At 46.6% G+C, this 24176-nt stretch overlaps 1 protein-coding gene across 13 annotated transcripts in view; it reads right to left on the reverse strand.

Moving 5' to 3' along the window:
- BMAL1 (basic helix-loop-helix ARNT like 1) overlaps nt 1-24176 on the reverse strand; it is a 110691-nt gene that overhangs the window by 29829 nt on the left and 56686 nt on the right. For 4 of the 13 annotated variants that reach the window (XM_032166560.2, XM_032166565.2, XM_032166552.3 and 1 more), the window contains 3 exons: nt 3778-3925; nt 1448-1486; nt 1129-1170 (listed from right to left, as the gene is read on the reverse strand). In XM_032166560.2, coding sequence (XP_032022451.1) covers nt 1129-1170; nt 1448-1486; nt 3778-3917 — 221 coding nt within the window. In that variant the 5' untranslated portion in view covers nt 3918-3925. Of the gene's footprint in view, nt 1-1128; nt 1171-1447; nt 1487-2927; nt 3136-3777; nt 3926-5652; nt 5715-8164; nt 8291-14600; nt 14788-16507; nt 16523-24176 lie in introns of those variants that run through there. The other 9 variants (XM_058446982.1, XM_058446981.1, XM_058446980.1 and 6 more) reach the window with 6 other exon arrangements.

A 24176-nucleotide genomic window follows, 5' to 3' on the forward strand; every position in this document is an offset into this window, starting at 1 on the left:
TTTTCAGAGTAAACTGAATTGTTCATTTCTCCTCGTTTCTTTTCCTCTCAGCCTTTGTAAAGTTGGATTTTGAAATGGGGGTGAAAGGAAAGAGAAGGGAGATGGTGGCTTCATAGCACAGAGCTATGCAAACCAGAGCATCCAGAGCCCCATGGGCTGTCCCTGAGGTCTGTGAGGAGCCCGCTGTGTGGCCGTGTGACCTGGGCAGGGCACCAATTCTTTCCAGTCACAGCCTCACTGACTAGGGCACCCAGTAACCAATGCCGTCATCCTTGGATCAAAACCAGGACCCCACCTAGGTGTAGCAGATGATACATCTGTCCCCAGGAGCCTCCTCTGAGGAATGTCACACTCCTCCCTCCCAGGAGTGGCTGCCCGCTGAGGCAGGGTGACACTGACTGATGTGCACCTGCCATTGGTGATGGTCCTCCCTAAGGAGGTGCAGCAACTATGGAAATGTAGTTTGCTGCAGCTGCCGCAGATAGAGAGCCATGGGAGCTCCTGTCAAGGCTGGCCTCCGAGGGAAGAGCTAGAAGCCTTAGGGCAGCCAATTTCTGCAGCCCCCTGTATCAGTCTGTCATGACGCAGCCTCAGAACACAGCCTGGTACTAACGGCAGAAGAACTGAGGACCCAATGGGAAGAGGTCAGCAAGTGTGGCTGGAGGCTGGAAGGACCCAGGCAGAGAATCTACTCGAGACGCCAAGCGTGCCCCATGTGGTGCATTCAGTTGCAACTCGCAGTGCAACAGGGGCCCCTGTCAGAGGTGAGTCCCAGCCCAGGAACCAAATCACTGAGCCATGTCTCCTGTGGAGGGTGCTCCAGTCAGGAAGACATTCTCTGCTGAAGACTGGGGAAAAACTTGAGCCTTGATTGATTTCTGCTACCTTCAAATCCACTTCAGGTTAAAGATGCTTAGACAGCAAAGAGTAAAGGCCAGCCCAGTATGGAGAGCATGGAGGGCAGAAGGCCACCTTGGCCAAGGCCCACTACCTGCCTGTACCCTAAGGAGGTGACAGTGCCCAACAGGACTCTTAGACAGACAGGACCAAACATGCAGAGCCTCCTCAGCTGCTCTCTAAGCAACCAGAACTAGGACGCTTTGTAGACAAAATGAGGTCCAAGCTTACCTTGCATTTTTTATCCTTCCTTGGTGTTCTGTATATTCTAACCTGGGGGGAGGAAAAAGCAAAAGATAAAAACATAATTCTCTGGAGATGAATGGCAAAGTTACACATTGCTGTTTTCTTCTGCCTGATCCTGTCATCTCTCTGCAGACACACAAGGGGACTGGGGGTTGGAGGGACACAGGGTGAGCCCACAGGCTCACGGCCTCCTTGCTCATCTCCAGTTGAGGACATGGGTGCTGCCCCAAGTAATAGAATGTGTAACAGTGCAAAGAAAATGGCTATAAGGATGCTGAAGTTCAAATTACTAGGTTCATGGTACCTTCCATGAGGGTCATCTTTGTCTGTGTCCATGCTTTCTCTGAAAAAAACAAAAGAGAATGTGACTGCATGTTAATAAAGACATACAGAAGAGCTTCTTATCGTAAGACAGAAGGCTCTCATTTATCCAGAAACCAAACAATTATAAAGCTCGAACAGCCACAGTATCAATTAATGATGTATAATAAGGGTAAAACAAACAAACGGAAATTAACTTGAACTTACTATAAAACCTGGACCAGCTTCTCAGGTTATCAAACAAAAGTTATCATCTCAAAAGAGTTTGTGTGTTAACATATATTTTACCATATTCTGATTGTTTGAAAATTGGGAATATGTAGTGTTTATAAAGATGCTTAGTTAACCATAGGATCGAAATATCTATAACCTCTCATTCTCCCCCATCTTTCTGGATAAATGAAGCTTATTCCGTGTGCAAAACATATTGAGCATCAAAGATAAATGTGCATACATATCTATTTGGCAGGGAAGGGGTGAAGTGAGGAGGGTGGAATTAAAGTACCAACAAAGTACTGAGCAGAGCCCCAGGCAGCTTTTCAAAGGCACTACTGCCAAATATTCTGCTTCTCAGGTAGGTGGGAACCCCTAGATTTTAGGAATTGGGATGGAGGGATATAGTGGGGCTGAGGGCCACAGAGGTCCTGGGGTCACAGCAAGGATCTCCCTCCCTTTCACAGACTCCAGAAATCCAAGTTTTGTTGCATCCTGTGGTTCAGTAGAAGAAAACAGACTGAAATCCCCAGAGGAAGGAGTTCCAAATCCCCCTCACCGCCTTCTCCAATCCATACATTTATCAGGAGGGCATGGACTGCCAACTGGGCCTCTCTCCTTTTCCTTTATCCCACAGGAAAGGAGAGATCATGGCTCTTCAAACAATGTAATCCCAAGGGCAAAAATAGCTGTTTCTAGGAGCACTGGATCATATTGTGGACATTCTAGAACAGTGTTCCCAATTAGACGCCCTGGGGTTTCTCACAGGCAGAGGGTTTCCCCAGCTAGTTCTAAAGTTCAGAGATCACGCAGGCCTCACAGAAAGACAAAAACTCCCCTCTCCCTTTTGTCTAGAATTCTATCTGTTCCTTGAGGCCAGGTGATAATCTCAGGTGAGAAAAAGCGCTGCCTGACAGTCACAGATGACTTCAGTTACATTAAAATGATAGTGAAAGGGATTACGGTTGCTTAATTAATTGAGTCTCCACGAATTACAGAAGATTAGCAAACCAGAGTCCACAAGGGAAATCTTGGGTGGTGACCAGGCTGGAACCCACAGGTCTAGAGGACAGAGGCCTTAGAACACATCAGTGGCTCCCTCAGCGCTTGCTCAAGACAAAGGGTTTGTGGCCAACATCTCGCAGTCTTTCTGCTGGGGAGTTACTGCTATGGAAGAACACCCTCACAGCCCTCATACCCACTCTCCAGCCCCTGGGTGTTGGCTGTCTTAATCATCTGGGATAACTTACATATTAATCATAGCATCTCCTAGTGGGCATCTGACCTCCAGCCATTGTGCTCCCCAAATTCGACCTGTGAACTTCAGCAGAAAGGACATCTGCTGTAGGGGGTATACCTCCTCGGAGATTTTCCCTCATTAAACAAAAGAAAACCTCTTAAATGGACATTTGGGTAAGATTCTCCACGCAGGTGCTTCGGCAAAACAAAATGTGCCTTTGAATATTCTACACTGCCTTATTCCCTAGGTGATGGAAATATATAGAAGGGACGACTGTAAGTGTGAAAATCTACTTACTCAAACGAAAAGTCATCAAGTCTAAAAATAAACAAAAATACTATTTAACATAACAAGTTCATACTAATTTAAATAATGTTTAAGGACAATATCAATGTTCCTAAATTGTTTTCAGAGAGGACCTCCACTCATTCCTTCCATAAACATTCATTAAGCACCTGACACTTGCTGTCTTCCTCAGAGAGGCCCTCGGGCAAAGCTCTCTTTGAACCCCCTGAGATGACACCCATAGACTTAACCCTCTTGCTCAAAGGAGCAAAGAAAGAAGAGGAAGAAAGGGGTAAAAGGCAGAACTTGGCCTTAAGGCTGTTCTTTTTCTCTGGGTGTAGAACATTTTGGGGACAGGAGGTGGAAGTTAAATGCCTCAGCAGTGCTGAAGGCTCCCTTCTTGCTTACAAACTAGGGGAAGGTAAAGCCAAAAACCAACTGTGTCACCACCTAGAGTTGGGTTTTTTATCCCCATCCCCTTTTCCAGGATGAAACAGTAGCTGGCTGCTAGATGTTCCATGCCCGAGAACTGACACCAAGTTTAACAAGAGGAAGACATGCCCCAAAGGCCTTACTGGTAGTCAGTGGAGCTGCCTTTCCGTTTGCGGTTGCAATCCACACCACTGGTACCAAGAGAGCTGGAAAGCAGGTCGGTGGGGCCCGGGGACATGAAATCACTGATGGTTGAAGAAATGTCCATTCTCTGGTCTGCCATTGGATGATCTGGAATTGTTACAAGAGGCACAAAGGCGTGTTTATTTTGATGAGCTCTCAAAAGTGGTGGAGAACCCAGGGTGGTGCTTGGGGGTTTGGCGGTGGTGGGGGGGCGGTGGGGGAGACCCGGGGCTGGTTTACAGCAGCACTAACACATCTCTCACACCCCCGGACCCAGAACAGGCATGTGATAGAATGGAAAGAGCAACATATTTATTTTAAGAGTTTTTGTAGGAAATTTAAGCCCACCCGCTCATTTTTCTGGTGAAGACATAAAAGCCTAGAGAAGCTGAGCAGCTTCTCCGTCCCTGTGCTGTCGCATGGAAAAACTAAACCAGAACCAGACACTCTAGGAGTGAAAACCCAGGGCGGTTCCCATGGAGGGGACCAAATAACCCAGATGTTCTCTGACAATGCTAATTATTTTTCCTCCCTTTTCTCCACCAACAAAGGTAATTTTATTTTATTTTAATTTTTTATTTGTTTTGAGACAAAGTCTCACTCTGTCACCCAGGCTGGAGTGCAGTGGTGCAATCTCAGCTCACTACAACCTCCACCTCCCAGGTTCAAGTGACTCTCGTGCCTCAGCCATCCAAAACGCTGGGAAGCTGGGACTAAAGGCATACACCACCACACCTGGCTAATTTTTGTATTTTCAGTAGAGATGGGGTTTCACCATGTTGGCCAGGCTGGTCTTGAACTCTGGGCCTCAAGAGATCTGCCCATCTCAGCCTCCCAAAGTGCTGAGATTACAAGTGTGAGCCACCACGCCTGGCTGCTAATTTTATTTTCTTCTAATCAATAAACATGATCAAGGAAACAAATAAATGCAAGTTCCTTATTATCTTCGTATCTCTGTTATGACTTTTGAGAGCTTGTTTGGAGGTCCTAGCAGAAGAGTGCAGCTACTCATATACCCTTGACCAAAGACCGGTCCTTCTCTATTAGGGATGGTCATCTTTTTGAGCATGCAGCTTTGGGAGGGACGCACATGGAGTGGTGAGGGAGGAATGGGACATCCGCCTAACCAGCCAGATCATCCCAGTCAACCCTAGCAACCAATGGGGTGACAGATGTTGCAGCCAGATCGTCCTCACATCCTGTTATGACTTTTGTAAACACTGTAAGAAAGCAGAAAATATCCTTTCTTCCACTGTAAGTCTTACTTGGGAATCAGGAAAATATGGTGCCCTCTATCACGGCCCAGGCAGTCGGCCTGTTTTCCCCCACTGTCAGCATCCTTTGCAAGGAAAGCCATGAATGATGAAATGAAGACATTGTAAACAAATTTGCAAAACATTTTGAGAACTCATATTTTAAAAGCATTAAGCAAACCAGCCCTTGAAAGGGGCTTGACAAGTGCCTTGCGAGGGACTCTGATTCCAAGCCCAGTTGAAGAGGTTGGGCAGGGTGCCTGCCTACAGCCAGGGGGTCTGAGCTCCATGGAGTAGGACTGGAGCTGTCACTACCCCCCTCTGGACCCAACTTCCCTCATCTGCAAAACAGGAGGGTAAGTGTGAGCTACTGTTTCCCACTATCACTGTTAGGCCAACAGATAAGTGAACCAGTTGCCTCCTGTTTAGATGACTGCCATTTTTTCACTTTGATAAGCACTGCTGGGGTGAACATCTTTGTGCATATATTTCCTTGCATTTGAGCGATTATTTCTTAGAATAAATTTCTAAAGGTGGGACTGACGGGTCAAAACGGGACACACGTTGTATTCTGGAACATACTGTAACACTGTGCTGCAGAAAAGCGACAATAATTTCTATCCCCAACAAGAGTTCTTGCCAGTCTAAAGAGAAAAAAAGAAAACCTCATTGTTTTTACTTGTATTCTTCAGCTATTACTGATGTTGCTTTTCTCTTTACAGGCATTTCTCTGTCTTACCTTGTGTCTGCTCATGTCCTGTTTTTCTACCACAATGGCCTCCTACCCCGTGTTCACCTGTGTAACACGACATGGCTGGAGAAATACCCCTTAGAGGCCTGCATGCCGCCCAGCGATCCTTCGTTCCCCTGGCCATTTATTTTCTCATTCTGCTATGAAGGACTTCATACTTTGTCCTCTCTCCTCAAACTTCCATCATCTCTTTAGTCTCCATTCTCCGCTGAGGACTCTGCTTCTTAGTGAACTGAGAAAAAAGGCAGGTGCACACCCACCACCTCCTTAGATGCTCCTACTTAGGATCCCTTCCCCAGCTCATGCCTGGATTCTACCTCTCCCACCTCCTCGAGACCACCATTTCAGAACCCTCACCCCAGCCCAATCCTGCACCATCCAGTCTCCCCACGCTACTGAATCATTTCCACTTGGGTAAAAACAAGAGTTATATAACTCTCATCTTGGGAAAAATAAACTTACTTGAATACCATCCTCCTCCAGCTATTGTCCCATTTCTCTGTCTCCAGTTTTTTTCCTCTTATTCTGAATAACCCAACTCCAATCAGATTCTCTCCCCATCATTCCCATAAAACAGCCCTTGTTGGGTTGATCAGTGACCTCCCCACTGCTAGATCCAATGGCCAGTTCTCTCCTTGCCCATCAGCACATCCAGAGGAGAGCTGACCTCGCCCTTCTCACTGTCTCTTGGCTTGGGAGATCCCCCTTCTTGCGGGACTCCTTCCATTTCAGTGGTCACTCCTTTTTGCTCTCTTTGGCTGGCTCCTTCTCATCTCCCTCAACTCTAAGGGAGGGTCCCATGGATGTCCTGGGCCCTCTTCTGTATCTACACACACTCTCCAGGGGCTCTAGCTAGTGTCATTCTTTCAAATACTATCAACACTGTAACAATTCCCAAATTTATATCTCCAGCCTAGATGTCACCCTGAATTACAGATTTGTATGGCCAACCACCTCCCTGACATCCTCACTTGAATATACAAGAGAGATGTTAAACTGAAACATCCATAACCAAAACTCTAATTATCTCCAAGCCAAACCTCTCAGTCATTCCTATGTCAATGCTTCTGGTTGCCAGGCCCCAAACCTAGAAGCCACCCTGACTCCTTTCTTTCACAACCTGCATTCAATCCGTCAGCAAATCCTATCAGCTCGACATTCCAAAAACAGCAAATGTGCTATCAGCTCAACATTCAATGACTTTCCCTTTTTCTTCACATGTCATTCCATCAGTGAAGCCCCCTTGAACATCCATATAATGCAAACCCTGCCAAGCCTCCCTAGCCCAGCCACCTACTTAATGTTTTGTCCTTAGCCCGTATCAAAATGTGACCTACAATAATCTACCATATTCACTGGCTGTCCTCTCCATCAAGGTGTAAGTACCAGGAGAGCAGGGACATTATTTACTGCTTGTGCCCTTAGTGCCCAGAATACTTTCTAGTACATACTAAGTGCTCAATAAATATTGAATCAAAGAATAAATTTGTATACTAATATTAATGCTTTGTTCATCATTGATGTTGTAAACACTTTTTCCACCCTTTTGCTTTTTAACTTTGTTTACGATATTTGTATGTGGCACCAAAAGTGACATGTTTTAAAAGCCTTTTCTTACCCAAAATAATACAAATATTCTTTTTTCTAAGATTTTAATGATCTTTTTAATTTAATGCTATTTGGAAATTATTTTGATATACTACCTAAGCTTAGGAATTTCTTATTTCCCTCTAATGGATAGGAGATTTTTTTCTAACACCATTTGCTAGCTCATACATCCCATTGCCACTAACTTGAAATATACCTTTATTGATTTATCACCTATTTCTGGACTCTCTACTCTGTTCCTCTGATCTAGTTATTTCCATCACAGTACCATACTGTTTTTATGACTGTGCTTTAGAATACATTTCAATAGCTAGCAGAACAAATACTCTCTTACCGCTCTTTATTTTCAGAAATTTCCTATTCTCTCCGATTTATCCTTCAAGAAGTATTTCATGATTATTTAATCATATTAATGGCCCTGTTGGGTGGGTGACATTGTTTTTGTTATTCTGTCATTAACATTTACAGAAGCAGGGCCAGGAATGAGGACAGAGCCCTGCCCTCAGGGTCTTGGTGATTTATGGAGCCCTGGCCCCCTTGGGCCACGCAGCAGACATAAAGTACCTCCAGAATCCCCCACTCCCTTTTTTGACCAGCCAAACAACCACATGAGGTGGAATATCCCAAGTTTCAGAGTTCCTGGAAGAAACTACACTTCCTAAAGGAAGAACTGCCATGCAAGCTACCAATAATCATGAGTTCACAGGAGGCAGGGAGGGGATACTACTTTTTTACCTGAAGTTACAGTTCTTACACCCCAGATCCAGCTTGGGAGGAGTTAGGGGCCTCTGGAATTGGTCACCTCAAAGCGATTTTCATGTTTTATAATTTCTTTTCAGGCGGTCAGCTTCTTCCAAAAACCTACAGTGGGGGCCACAAGAAAAGAAAACCCAGACAGGTCACTTTGAGGTAAGTAAATGTAAAAATCTTTTATTAGCTAAGGGAGACGGTGGAGATGGTTCATGACTCCTAATTACAGGGAGGAAGGCTGGGCGAGCTCGTCACACTCTACCGGCACTCACCACCCCTTGCTGCCTGGCCGTCCTTCAGCCCCTTGTTAAAGCTAAGCTGCAAACACGTGAAAAAATCTGGCAGGAGATATTTTCTGTGCAAAACAATGCCTTCAAAGTTACTAAAACTGGATTCTTGGGCATGTCCTTGGAAGGAAGTTAGTTGTGTTTTTTATTTCTCCTACTGGGTCAAGTAATCATAATTGTGAAAACTTGTTGAGTGTGATTTTGTGTCAGGCTCTATCCTTATTGTTTCATGTAGATTAACTCACTGAAACCTGAAAGTAACTCTATGAGGGAGACACTCCTGTGTTCTCTGTTTTACAGAAGAGACTGAGGCACAGAGAGGTGGAGAAACTAGCCAAAGTCACACAGCAAGAGAGTGGTGGCCTTCAGAAGCTACCTCACTGCTGAAGACACCACTCAGCTCTTGCTAGGTTGAAGGTAGTGGCCTGAAGCCAGACAACAAGAACAATGAAAAACAACAGAAAACAAGTCTTCAGAAAACATTAAGCCGAAGCATAATGCCAGCAGAGCCAACACCTGAAACTAACTGCTGAAACGAGCTCCTCAGTCTAAAGAAAACATCAGTGAATCTCAAGTGCATCTGGGCACACACGAAGTTAAGAAAGAAATTCTGAAACAGGGTTCATGGTAGCCACCTGGCAGTGCTGCCCTCCCACCTTACTGAAAGGACTGAGGGGTCTCCTCTTCACCCTATGACTCACGTGGAGGATTCCTGTGTCTGGCAGAAACTGGCTCTGAAAGGAAGAAAAGGGTCACCCCACATCCTCCTAATCCATCCCTGCACTGCCTTGAGATGGCAAAATTTAGATTTTAAATGGGGCTTTCCTGACCTTTCTGAAGCAAAAATTTTGGCATTTCAAATTCCATTGGCTAATTCTTGCAGTCTTTGGGGTATCTTTGCCTCAATCGTTATAGAGATCTCCAAATGAGTATCTGCGAATACAACTGCTTCCAGCCTCCCAAGGCATTCATTCCCCATTGCAGTCTGATTCAGGAACCCTCACTGTCGGATTCTGTTAACCCCAGTCTGGGCACATGCAAATAATATGACCAGAAATTTTGTGCTTCTCATTCTTGAGCCTCAACTGGTAAAGCAGCAGCAAATGGATGTGAAATCCCCAGGCTTAATATACGTAATTCCATCTAAATCTGATTCTGTTTAGGTCACACGCTATCCTCCCAGCCCCCAAATTAGCAACCCAGAACCTACCCTGGGCTTCCTTCCTCTCTCCCTCCCACACCACATAGCCCCCACACAGCCCTCTAAGGGATGGGCCCAGCCACTTCCTTCCAGCTCCTTGTCACTGCCTCTGTTCAGTCTGCTGTCCTCTCCAGCCCCATCCCCTCCCCACTGTGGTCAGAGGCGGGACAGCCCCTTGCTCAGACCACTGCAATAGCTTCACTGTTCCCCCTAAGTCTTCCAAACAAAGTTCAAACCCCCCAGCAGGAAACATTGCTTAGTCTTCAGCCCAACCTCCCATCTGCTGCCCAAAGACCCCCGACAGACTAAAAGACAAGAGTTCCCAGAACCACCCTGCCTCTGCTGGACCCACGTTTCTTGCAGGTGTGGCTCCTTTCAACCACCCAGTCACCTGATAAACTCCTGCTTTCCTTTCCTGTGCCCGTGGGCACACCTCCTGGAGAAGCCTTCAGAGCTGTATCCTCTCTCCCTGGCTCGCCTGCAGCAGCTCCTGCCCAGGCTCCTTCACGCCCTGCGGCCATTCTCTGCTTGTGGGCGTGTCTCCCCCACCTCCCATAAGCTTCAGGCAGGTAGGGCCTTATTTATAGGCGTCTCCTGTGCCTGATCTCATGCCTCACTCCAGGTGGTACTCAACAAATGCTAAATAAATGAACAACTTCATGTCCTTTCTCGTTCTCTGAGTTCCCTGAAATTTACTTACTTAATTATTTTTTGAGACAGTCTTGCTCTGTCGCCCAGGCTGGAGTGCAATGGCATGATCTCGGCTCACTGCAATCACCATCTCCTGGGCTCAAACTATCCTCCTGCCTCAGTTTGTCATGTAGCTGGGACTACAGGTGTGCACCACTACCATGTCCGGCTAGTTTTTATATTTTTTGTAGAGAGGAGGCTTTGCATGTTGCCCAGGCTGGTCTCAAAGTCCTGGGCTCAAGCAATCCACCCGTCTCGGCCTTTCAAAGTGCTGAGATTACAGGCGTGAGCCACCATGCCCAGCCCTGACTTCCCTGAAATTTAGATGAAGGATCCAAATTTCAAGTACTAAACTCCCTATGAAATTTCTCATTCTGATCAATTTTCCCAATACTCAAATTTACTTTATAGAAATAATAATAATAAATGCTAATATAGATTTTGGTACTTCTGCAAAACAAAAATCAAAAACCCTTTTTTATTTTTTTGAGACAGGGTCTCACCCTGTTGCCCAGGCTAGGGTGCAGTGGTGTGATCATAGCTCACTGCAACCTAGAACTCCTGGCCTCAAGTGATCTTCCCACCTCAGCCTCCCAAGTAGCTGGGACTACAGGCATGTGCCACCACACACAGCTAATTTTTTATTTTTAGAAGAGACAAGATCTCACTATGCTGCCCAGACTCTTGGGCTCAAGCAATCCTTCCATCTTGGCCTCCCAAAGTGTTGAGATTATGGGCATGAGCCACCACGCCCAGCCTCAAGAGCCTCTCTTACATGCTTAGACAAGGTAAGGAAGCTAAACCAGTTGTGACACTTAATTAACATTATTTCTGGAAAACTGTTTTCTGCTCAAGAAGGTGTTCTTAGATACAAGAACAATAAATAAAACAACGAAAGATAAGAAAAAAGAAAGCCTCTTTCTGGGCTACTTCCAACAGAGGTGCCTTTGAGAGGGTACCCTTGCCAAGGGTGGGCTCTGAGGGCCTCCCTGACCTGGCCATCCACATGGTGTGTGGTGAGGATGCTTTGGGGAGAGCCTGGCCTGTGGTCCTGGAGTCAGGGGCTGCAGGTGTGCCCACTTCCAAGCTAGAGAGTCCCAAAGGTGAGATGGAGGCATGCTGGACCGCCAGAGAATGCAGGGCATGGAGGGACTTGCGCAAGATGCCTTGGAAGAATGTGAGGGCACCCTCCATTCCACCCAGGAGCATGGGGAAAGGATCTCGGGGCTCCACAGGAAGGAGGAAGGAGGGTGGAAGAGAAGTCACAGCCCAGCCTGCCCTATAGAGAGAGGCCTTGGCAGCTGAGAAAGGCGAGGGCATCAACCACTAGAAGGCGTCCAAAGGAGACACAGCTGCTCCTCTGAGCAGAGCAGGGTGAAGCTGAACACTGCCCCTTAAGAAGCCCAGACCGACCATCTACAGGAAGATGATCACATCTAAGACCCCCAATCCAGACCAAGTGACTCTCTCCTTTCCCTGGTCCCTGCTCCAGCACCCTAAAATGCAAAAGAAGAGAAAGGTGAGCCTGGCAGAGTGGATCAGTGTTCCAGGCTGAGCTGCCCCACCCAGTGGGAAGGTTCTGCACAGCCTGGTGGCAGACCTGGCCATGTGACTGACCCCGACCAGTGAATGAGAGCAGAAGTGATAGCCACAACTTTCTAAAGACCTTTAACATGTGTTCCTCTGTCTGTGCCCACGACCGTCAACTTCCTGGATAGAGGCTCCTCCTTTAGCCAAGGCCCTGGATGGACAGTAGCACAACGAAGAAATAAACCTTTGCTACAGTAAGCCACTGAGATGTTGAGATTGTTTATTACCAGGGTGACCAACTCATCCATTTGCCTGGGACCTTCCCATTCAGCACTGAAAGTCCTGCATCCCAGGAAACCCCTCTGTCCCAGACAAACCGGGATGGTTGGTCCCCTAGTCACTACTATTGTACAACTCATCATATGCTGACAGACACAGGCAGGAGGAAGGAAATTAAGACTAGGATTCTACAGCCACAGATCAAGCCTGATCCAAGAGCAGGAACAGGAAACAATGCATTTACAATAAACAAGTTTAATCTTCACAATAACCTATCCATTCATTATGATCATTATCCCAATTTTCAAGGAACCAAGAACTGAAGAGGCAACTTATCTTACTTAAAACGACACAGCTAGCAAGTGGGGATGAAACCCAGGTGTGTCCAGCTTTACTGCTGGTGCTTCTACCACGCTGCTGCCAATCCTGCCTCCAAAAACTACCCCCCAAAGTATAATACAGAGACAAAAGTAACACAAACAAAACATAAAAAGCAAGCATTCCTGGAAAAGGAACAAGGAGAATTTATAAGAAAAAGAAATCCTGGGTCAGGAAAGCTACAGGAACTGAGCAAACAAGTTATCTCTGAGCTTCCCGGCAGCCAGGGCAGAGAGGGAAATGCTCAGCTCTCACTCTTTTAAGACCTGGAAGTATATCAGGGAGTTCATCAGGACAGGCCTGAGCAAGGAGAGCTATCTGTTGGAAGGTTCTCTCTATGGGACCTAAGTAATACTATGCTGAATGGCTTGGGGAGAACAAGTGTTGTAAAAGAACAGAGGACTTCCCCCTTTTTAAAATGGGACCCCAGGGAAGGCCTGCCTCTCCTTCTGGCCTACAGTGTTACCCCTACTGTGACAGCTGGGTGGAGCTCTGTTAAAACACTTGGTGAAGCCCCAGAATGTCACTTGGGTAGCAGCCTTCCATGATGTGGCGAGCTTAGGAAAATAGGGACAACAGTGAATCAATATCCTTGACAACCCTATCTGGTATCCGTGTGCTTACTGATCTACTTCTCCACAAAACTCCGAATCCCCAGCAGAGGTGCTTGAGTTGCCACCTCTGCATTCCCACAACCTACTTACAGGGAGCTGGCCCTGAGCACAGCACATGCTCCAGAAGTACTGCTCTCCTTCCCCAGCCCAAACAGCCACGGCAGATGGCCCCTGGCCCCACTCTTCACTACATGGTGCCTGCCCTGATGTCTGTAGAGGGAATGAATGCTGAATTGCTCTGACCTGTTTATGCTCTGATCTGTTCAGAGGGTGGTGCCTCTGAGCAGAGGTGAGAGGCTGATGGGGCCCTGTCCCCACTGCAAGTCCTGTCTGACCTCCAGGGTTACTCTGACAGCCTGTGGGGAGCCTTGCTTTGCAACAGATAGATTTAGAAAACCTTCACTGAATGACAACAGATACCCCGAACCTAAGGTAACAGGTGTTTGCACAAGGATCATTCAATAAGCATTTCTCTAGCCCCTAGCAGAAGCCACAATGCGGACGAAGACAGAAATCAGCAGTCCTTACGTTCAAGATGTCCTCAGTCCAGCTAGAGAGACAAGTGTTTTAATAAGTACATGACAGCATGACCAATTCAACAGGCAGGCCATGTTTACAGCTGTACAAGCAATGCACTGCCCTACTCCAGAGGTGCCTGGGGGTTTAGAAGTGGCAGATATTTGTTGAGCCATGATGACAACTCTCCAGCAGGTGGCAGTCAAGTGTCTTGAGGAAGGTGTGCTTTTTTTGTAGCGGTGGGGCATAGGTAAGATACAAGAGCAGAACAGATGAAAAAATGATTTGCTTGTGGGCTTGGGTGTGTGTGGAGGGGTGCTGAGGAGGTGTTAATAAAAGGAGATGAGACCAGCGAAGAGGTCTTATGAGGTGTTGTAGGGGTTTGCCGGGTGGCCTAGCTGGTAGGGAGAATGCCCTGAGCAGAGGACAGCAGTATATGCAGTGGTACTTCAGTCTCAAAGGTGTTGGTTGTCAGGGGTCGGGCTGTGAGGGGGGCCCATTTGTGGCCCTTGGGTACCCAAATTCAACTGGTAGCTCTAGACGCTTGTGGATCCCCAAATTAAACATCAATCAAGGAGACGGCATTTGGAGCTATGGGGCTTGATCAATTGAGAGGATCCTGCAAGGGGTAAGATTTGTAAATCTGAGGCACTTTGTCCATCAAAACAAGGCTGGTCTTTGTGGAAAAGACCCCCAATATCATTGATAGAGGAGAGTCCATAGAATCCCAGTCTCCCAGACAGCTACTGAGGGTTGGTAGAGGGATTCAGAGGTCTAACTAAGTCACCAAACAGGGCTAGTTCCCCCAGGGCATGCACCTAGCTCAGTAAAGGCACTCAGTTTGCTGAATGATAAAAGGGATGTCTTCTTAACCCTTTGCCAAGTCCATCACTGAGGTGTAGAAAGAGAACAAGCTACTAACTCACTGGGCATCCTGGGGGGGACTCTTGGTCCTGGATGTGGAGGCACAGGCCACAGATGAGATGGCTGTGGAAAGTGGCCCGACTCCACCTGACCGCTGAGCAGCCGCCCAAATTGAAGTGGCCCAGATGAGGCAGCAGAGCAAACGAAATGGTCACAATGGGAGCATCTGAGTGGGCAAGCAGATTGAGGAGATTACTCTTTCAACAGGGCTGATTATAATGACTGCAGAATGACTTAGAGTCCCAGGAACCATCAATCCCCTTAACGTATCCACGAACCATCTGAAAAGGGAACTGATACCACTTAGTGCTTTTACTGCTCTAGACCCTTTAGAACACAGTGATTCAGAGCATGCTCTCTGACGGGAGATGACGGTCAAGTTTCAAATCCTGACCCCATCATGTATGAGTGCCTAGGGTTCAAATCTTAGATCCCACATTTACCAGCTGTGTGACGTTGGGCACAACATTTAGCCTGTATGTGTCATTGGTCTCCTGACCTGACCTGTATGATAAGGATAACATTACCTGCCTCACAGTTGTGGTGAAGAGTGAGATATATAAAGTGCTCAGAATGGTGTCTGGAGCATAACAAGCCCTCTGTAAGTGTCATTATTATCTTCCCATTAACCATCACAACAGCCTCATAAGACAACTAGCTAATGTTTCATCCCCTGTCTTACAGATAAGGAAACTAAGTTTGAGAGGGTAAGTAACTTGATCGAGATCAGAGATTTTGTATAATGGGAAAGCAGATTTAAACACAGGCCAGTCCCATCTAAAGCCCATACTCCTTCCACTGTACAGCACAGCCTCCATGCAATCTAAGAAATGGGGACAGTCCAGAGGGTGCAGGGATTTACAAATTCTTCAAAAAACACTTCCCAAAGTTCTGCCATGGAACACTAATCCCATAGGATTGTAATGATGTTATCTGCGGGAAAAATCAGGGGCCAAATATGTATAGGGAATGCTGGGTTCAATAGTTAGGTTTTTCTTCTGCAGGGCTTCTTGGACCTTTAAACACAGTCTTGTGGAGGGTGAAAGTCTAAGGGCAGCGGAGTCTGAGTCCCAAGTGTATGCATCCACACACCATTTATCACCTCACATCTAACAGCCAAGGGTTCCATGGGGCACACTAGGGGAACCATGCTCTGCAAGGCCATTCAGGATTAAAAGTCCCCTCCTGTGTGACCCTCCCCTTCCCCTGCTGATTTCCTCACCAGAAGATGCTTATTTCCCAGCCTCTTTGCTCCTCTGAAAGCAGCCCAGGCTCTGAGGTTCATGTCTCACTTTTTCTTATGAGTGGTCTCTGGCCACTTCCTTTGCCCAGTGCGTGCTCACTGGCCTGGCACTGTCCTCTGCCCCTCATGCAGACCCCATGCATTCTGTCCCAAAAGCAGGAATTTTTTGCAAGAGTTTTCCCCCAGCCTAGACCCCAGAGATGGTCTGCTTTACCTGGAGGACAACATGGGATCTGAAGCCACAAAGAGAGCCCCCAGGTGCTGCCTCTCCCCAAGCAGGGTCCAGGCCTTGTTCCCCTCTGCACCCCGGCACCCAGCGCTCAACATCTGGGGGCAAGGCCGGGGGCGATATGTGCTCTGCCACACCCCTCCTGCCCTGCCACTTCCACTCTGGGGACCAGGCTGGCGAGGCCAAAGCTCTCTTCCTGACCCTTGGCCTCAACATGCCCCTGCATTCAAAGAGGGCACAGGGTACAATCCCTGATGGAAGCAAGAAGGATCAACGAGTCACGCTCAAGGACCAGCTAAATGAAGGCGCATTAGCCTGGCTCCTGTTTCTTTTCATTGTTTTCTTGCCTGTCTTTGTCTTTAATTGCTACAGAATAAGAGGAGAGAGCCTGGTTCTACAGACTCAGGGAGGAGCACTCCTTTCACCAAAAAACTTACTGCCTGAAGTTGAAGAAAGTTCTGGAAAACATCTGCATCTTGTTCTAAAGGAAACAAAAGAATGCACTGCTGTTATTTGGTGGCAAAGGGAGAGAGGCCAGTGTGAGGGAGGATGGAGTTAGGATGGAGCACCTGAAAGATGCTTGTGTTTCTGGCTAGGGCTTAGGGGAGGCCAACAAGACAGGCTGGGTCAGGCAGCAGGGGCTGGACTCAGGGCGGGCCGAGACTCAGAGAAGAAAGCCACATGCCTTCTTCGAGAATGTGGGGGTAATGGGAAGAACATTCAACAGCAGAGAAAAGGAATATTATAGGATCTTGGATGGAATGGCCTGCACCTTTCACCAGAGTAAAGAGCAAGGCCAACTACAAAGCGGGTGGTGGGACCCCAGGACAGGCAGGAAGGGATCCGTGGGGCAGGAAGCCTGCAGAGCATCAGAGCCTCCTGGCAAGGCCAGGCAGCAGGCATGTCTCCAGAGCAGGCCGGCCAGGCATGGGACCTTCCTGGCAGAAGAGGAAGCAAGTGGCAGCAGAAGAAGAGGCTGAGGGTTCTCCCCCAGGTACCAGACAGGCAGGAGAAGGTGGGTTTTGACAATAGAGTGAGGGGATTCTGGGTGCCTAAGGAGAGGCAGGGCAGGATGGTGGTCAGGGCGGGGCCTCTCGGGTTCCAATCCCAGCCCTGCCACTTACTAGCTGCATGTCCTAGGTAAGTTAGGTGACCTCCAGGAGCTAGAGATGCCTCATCTGTAAAAGTGCAGGATTCCCTGCACTGGGTTGTTGTGCAGACCAAATGAGTTGAATATAGGAAAACACCCAGCATGCTCAGTGGCGCCCACTATGGCCATGGAAGTGGATGGCCTTGTGCTGGTTGAAAAGGGAGAAGGCAGGGAAAGTGATGTCAGGAGATGCAAACTCAGGTTGAAATCTTGGGGATGCAGGAACTCAGAGATGGTGAGAGCAGGGGTGGCAAGAGGACATGAAGGAACTTAAAGCTGGAGAGATCCAGGACAGTGACCCCTGGGAATGAGGAGGGAGTCGAGGAGAGTGGCTGCAGGGAAGGCTACAGGTATCCTGGGGGTGGGTCTGGAAGGCACTCCAGAGGGCAGCATTTTATAACAGGAAGCATTGAGGACTCAAAAGAATTTGAAAAGTGAATAGAGTTTTAAGAGTCCAACCGCTTTGTTTTAATATAAAACAGAGAGACAACTCCTCCTGTGAAAAGCCTGGACTAGGGCAATGAGAAAGGTCAGTGGGATACGAGTAACAGAATTTTGGAGTTGCTCAGGGAGATAAGATGTAGAAAGCAAGGACAATGATTTCCCTAGGGAGACGAAGCCCACAGGAGGAGAAGCGGAACCCAGCAGCGTGACAGCTGCTGCTGAGGGGTGGGCTGCCCCAGGGATTCTGGGGTGACACAGTAGCATCAGCTAAGGACGCTGGGGGCATCTCTTATGTCCCACTCAGCACAGGGTTTGGCCGACTGGCAAGGAGGCCTCGGACGGCTACCACTGCCCCAAAGCCTTGAGGCAATCCAACACAGTTTATTGAGAAACCACATATGCCAGGTAATTTCTTCGGTGAAAGAATTGGTAATTTGAGTAAATTTCCACCACAAACTGCATGTAGTAGCCAAATTTCAATTTGGGACAATTTTGTAATAACGAAGACACTGTTGGCGTGCTGGCCCACGATCACTCATTAATCTCTCAACAAATATTTATTGAGGGCATCCAAGTGCCAGGCACTGTTCTCTGTGGCAGTGCTGGGGATGGGGGTGGGGGTACAAAAATCCTTGTCCTCATCTGGTACACCTCCTGGTGAGGAAGGTAAGCAAACAAAACAAGTAAGTTATGTCGGGTGCTGGGTGGCAGTAAGTGCTCGGGAGGAAAGTCAGAGATGGGGAGGAGGCAGACCACAGGAGGGAGGCAGTTAGAAAGGCCCCAAGGAGGCTGGACGGGAGGAGGTGAGAGGTGACAGATGTGTTCCAGGCAGAGGACAGCTGGTGAACAGGGCCGCAGGGAGCCGCCCAGTGCTAGGGGACCAGCGACTTGGGCGGGGGGTGGGGGGGCGCTAGGGAGAGGAGACAGCTAAGGAAGGTAGGGGTGCAGTCAGAGGGCCAGGCGTGGGGGCCTGCAGACCCCAGTAAAGATCTTGGCCTTGACTCTGAGTAAAATGGGGAGTGACACGATCCGTCTTAGGTTTTAAGTCTGGCTGCAGTGGTGAGAAGACAGTGTGTGTGTGTGTGTGTGTGTGTGTGTGTGTGTGTAAAGGCAGGGCAGGAAGCTGAGTTAGGAGACAGCTACAACAGTCCGGGTAAGAGATGCTGTGACTCAGCCCTCGGTATTAGGCATGGGGGTGATGAGAAGCAGCTGGATTCTAGATGTATTTCCAGCGGCTGTGCTGATCAATGGGATATGAGGTGTAAGAGGAGTCAGTCTGAGTGGCCATGGCGGGGTGACAAAAAGTCAACTCTTGCTATGTTCTGAGAAGTTGATTCTTGGTATGCTGGAAAGGAATAGCCAATGGGTTTCCTGACGGTCTAGACATGGGGGTGACTCCCAGTCCATGAACTGCACAAAGGCCCCTAGCCAAGGGGGCAACTAGGGGTGCAAAGCCACTTGCCAGGTACATGCCCTGTGTGACAGCTGGAGGAAGAGGTCCCTGTACACCATCCACCCATCCAGGGAGGAGCTGCTGGTTTGGGACACGTTCAGTGTGGGATGCCTATGAGATGTCTAGGTGACACCACTGGCCCTGCTGCTGTGAGTGGAGGTGAAACAGAGAAGTCACCTGCCACCCCCACCCCTCTGAACACTGACCACGTCCCATTTACTGAGCATCAAACACATGCCTAGGATGGTTCTTGCCCTGACATGTCTCCTTCGGTCCTCATAACGACCTTCTGGGGGAGGCATCGACATCACATAGAAGATGACACTGAGGCTTAGAGAGGTAAGGCAACTTGTCCCAGATCACATGGCTGAGAAGGGCTAGAGCAGGGACTGGAACCCAGATATGCCCAACTCCGGGCTGGGACTCTGCACATGCTCTGTTGCTTCAGTGACTCAGCAAATAAAAGCAACAGCTCTGTCCCAACTAGGAGAAAGAGAGCAGGGCAGGCTCATACCCATCCCTCCTCCCACCTACGGTGCAAGGATGTCAAAAACCAGTAACAAGGACGTGAATAACCAATGGGCTGGGGGAATGGCACATCTGTTCAATGGGTTAACTAAAAGTTAGCCAGGTGATCCTTTCTGTTTAAACGTGAACAACTGAAAACCTTTCTAAAATGCACTTGTCCATTTGCCTGGCAAGCGCACTTGGAGGAAGATGATGTAATCTATAACGAGTCTCGGGATCTTCCCAGCCCTAGATCTAAAATGTTGGTCTGAATATATCCTGCCTGACCCCAGAAATAACTCTACAAGTTCCTCTTAATGAAAATGAAATCACCTTGTTTTTTTTCCTTCATTTGTCTCCTTCTGGCAAGAAGAATTTAAAAAAAAAAACCCCACAAACTTCAGTGATTTCAGTTTCATTTTTCTGAGCTTTGGATATAGTGAGTATCATGTGTCTGTGGGTCTGAACAGGCATGAGTTGTACAGCTCAAGGTCATTTTTCTGAGAAAATACTCAGTGCAGGAATCACAACAAAAATAACAACACAAAAACTAGCGGCAGAAACCACACACCAGGCTTTTTTTTCATGCTAGTCAGTGTTGTTTCATTTAGTTCTCAAAGAAGAACTAATTAATTTCGAGAGGGGTCAGATAAATTGCCTGAAATCCCTCAGCTCACAAGTAGGAAAGCCAGGATTCAAACCCAGGTCTGTCTGACTCCAAAGCTCTGTGACAACTGAAGCAATACTACCTTTTCTGAGTTAAAACAAAACAAAATCTCCTATAAATCAATAAAAAGGCAAATACCTCAGTGGAAAACCAAGCAGAGAATATGAATAGGAAACCCCAAAAGATGAAACACAAAGACCAGTAAGTATACAAAAACATGCTCAATCTCGTAACAGTCAAAATTTAATAGATAATATGCCACTTTCACTGCTCATATAAGCAAAGATTCTATTTAAAGATAATACCAGTATTAGTGAAGATGTGGTAAATGGGCAGGTCAGTACACTGTATATCCGAATATAAACTGATATATCTTTTGACAAAGTAATTTCATGTCTAAATTAAATTTTATGTTTAAGAACATCATCTCTTACATAGTACTCTTTTAATAAATATGCACCTGTATCTGTTAATATGTCAATAGATATAAATAGATATACATTTAATAAATTTTCATTTAATTAGTATTCACTCGTGAACTGATATACATTGATATACATTGGTGAAAAAGGATACAAACTTATATACACAATATTTCCCAATCTTCTTATGTGTCTATAGAAAAAAGACAAGAAAAAATTCACCAGAATATTAAGACATCTCCAACTGGTGAGATGGGTCATTTTTGTTTTAACATTATAATTTCTCAATTTTCCATCTTTTTCTATATTGGACATGAGTTATTTATATAATAAAATTTCATAAACACAGAAAGGACTGAAAGGAAATAAACCAAAATGCTGATAGTAGTTGTCTTTGTGGGCTGAGATAATGGGTAGTGATTTTCATCTTTCAATTTCTCTACCTCTTTCAAACTTTCTCTTATGAGATGAGGTTGTGTTACTTTGAACTAAGCGGAACTATAAAACTTAGTAGTAAGTATTCAGATTTTTTGTAACTATATCAACATCATAGAAAAGACTTCAACTAGTTTCCAGATAGGAATAACAAAGGACAGGGAAATCACACACCAGCTACCCTAGATGAAAGCCTTGGGAAATTTCCAACACAGCAAGTGTTAAGGGACCAAAAGCTTACTGCCAGCCTACACATGACCACCAAGGCAGCATCTGACACTGGCACATTCACAGTTCGTGTTTGCCTTTTAGGGGTCGTGTTCAGTTCTGAATGCCTGGCTATCCATGGCATCAACCCAACAGGCTGCTCAGTACGGTCAGTGCTGGGCAGCATGTTCCCTAGTGACCGTTGCTCTCTCCTGGGGATCCTCCTGGATGTCAGACCCTCGTGGTCCAACTGGAGAGCCCTCAGGTTTCAGGACAGGTAGAGGCCCAGGCTCGAGGCAGGAAGCTTCTGGTAGACTGACTTCACCCACCCAACTTGGCCTATAAGTTGCCCCCATGAGAAGCCTCATTATCTCCTTGACTTTCCCTTGGACCTGCCCACAGCTCCCAGTGTCAGTCTGACTCAGGCCAAGGTGCAGGCAGAGGCCTCAAAACAATCAAAACAAACTTAGTAAAGAGTGGGGAGCCTGGCTGGCTTTTCTTTCTTTAAAAATCTATATGGGGACGTTTTTAAATATATATATGTACAGGTGGGAGGAGTGAAAAAATAGAGATTGCAAAAATGAAAAAATATGACAATGGAAACTGTTTCAGGCTCTTTTAGGATTATATATTTTCTAAAAGGGACAGGGGAAACATCAAAACACCTCATTTCTCTGACAATGAATGCAGTTAAAAATTTGGACTTCTACTACATATCCTTATGTAAAAGGACATTTCTAAGAGTTATGAAACCATTTCTTTTCATTTAAAGTCTGTCTTAGGGTTTTTCTAGCTAATTTGTAAGCATGTGCATGCATGCGCGCACACACACTCTCTCTGTTGTTCTCTCATATTGTCAAAAATGCAATAAAAATATTTTAAATATGCCTTTAGCTCTCTTGAAATCTGTAAATAATATAACCTTACAACACTTATAATTCCAAAAAATAATCAATACAATGCCCTAACTGTAATACAAAGAAGAAAGGAAATACAGTTAAAAATAAGACAATATATAAATCAATATGTAAGTATTGGGGCATCGCTACACCAGAAAACATCATGAAAGACATATGAAATGCTTGCACCTATTCATAACAAATAGGTAAATCTTATATACTTGGTAGCTGTGTTCGCAGAAAATTCAGTATATATTAAAAACATGCAAAAATTATTTGTGTTTATGTGTTAATTGGAGTCAGATTCCAGGCCCAGATAATTTTAAGCAGGGTTTTGCCTACAAGAATGCACTGAGCATTAGGCAGCTATGCAGATGTTGGGCAATCTTTTGTTCCCCAAGCATTATATCTAGCACCCCTGCTTTCCCCTCTTCCCCCAATAAAAGCCTCGTCTGGGTCACTGTGACATCCAGATCACCACACACATTCCCACGATGTCCTACAGGGGGCGCGAAGTACCCATTCAGAACCAGTAGCATTTCTACAGACAAAAAGAGGCAGAGAGGTTAGCTATTTACCCAAAACAACAGACAAAACCCAACAGCAGACAGGACTAGAATAAGAAAAGGAATAGATAGCGGAGGAAGAAGGAAGTTATTATTCTCATATTTATATTTGTTCACTGCTAGACATCGTGCCAAGGACTGTTATGTCCATGCAGAATCTCATCTAATCCTCCTGTCAATCTTCCGGGTTAGCACTATTATCATCCCCGTTTTTCAGATAAAGATATTACCTTTCAGGGAGGTGAGGTAACTCTCATAGCCCTATTTTTGGTAGAACCAGATTTTATCCAGTGCTTTTTACATTGCTTCAAGCTGCTCCCCTCCAGGTCTCTGAGTCGATGCCCAAGGGTCCCTCACTTTGCTGCTTAAATCTCTGGAAAATAGTGACCGGAATGTGTGCTATCTGGAAAGCAACTCACAAAGAGAAAGATGGTTCAATCCCTGCATCTCAGCCCTTCTGGCCCTGTCAGTATATGGCTGTGGCCAGAAAAGCCCAGGCATCCCAGAGCACAGGAAGCAAAGACTCTGGATGAAGTCATGGGCCATCTTTCTCTAGACTCCTGGAAGAGCCTGGCTAGAGGCACCAGGGATCATTTCAGGAGAATGTGTATTTGGCACCTACATCCCAGTTTTGGAGGGTAGGTGGTCATCACATCCTTCCACCCCCGTAACTGCTGGAGTTGTTCTCTGAGACTGAATATTGGATTAGGCACTTGAAGAGATGACCCAGTTTTACAATTCTGAGGTACCTCTCTCCTTCTACTTTCTGGCCATGAAACCATGACTAAGCACTTTAAACAAGAAACCTATTGCTCAGGCACCACGTTCAGGAAAAAAAAAAAAAAAAAAAAACATCAAGAGCCCTGTATTTGTCACCTCGATCTAAAGCTACCACTTCATGAACCCTGTGGGGCCTGGCAGAGCTACAGGATGAACCCATTTGTTGGGGACAGTGCAGATGCCTCTGCCCTGCAGTCTGTTCTGTGAAAACAAACTCTGAAGGTTTCATAGAAAATGGTTCAACTAAGGCTCCTGTCTAATGATTTATTGCAAAATAAGTTAAAGCAGGGCCAGCCCAAGTCTAGTGCACCATGGGCTTATTTTTAGCACTATGCAGGAAAGGCTGTAAGATAGTCTTGCACCACAACTAAGAGCACGGGCTCCGGAGTCACACTGCCTAGCCCCAAATCTCTGCTCTGCTGCTTGACTGCGTGGCTCGGGACAAGATGTGAGCCCTTGTTCCTTAGTTGCCTCACTGGTAAAATGAGGATGATGACAGGGTTCACCTCATATGGTGATTTTGAATCATAAATAAGATAATTCACGTATGGAGCTAAGAACAGTGCCTGGCCCATG

Source organism: Hylobates moloch, unplaced genomic scaffold (genome assembly GCF_009828535.3).
Source record: "Hylobates moloch isolate HMO894 unplaced genomic scaffold, HMol_V3 SCAFFOLD_11, whole genome shotgun sequence".
Classification (NCBI taxonomy): Eukaryota; Metazoa; Chordata; class Mammalia; order Primates; family Hylobatidae; genus Hylobates; species Hylobates moloch.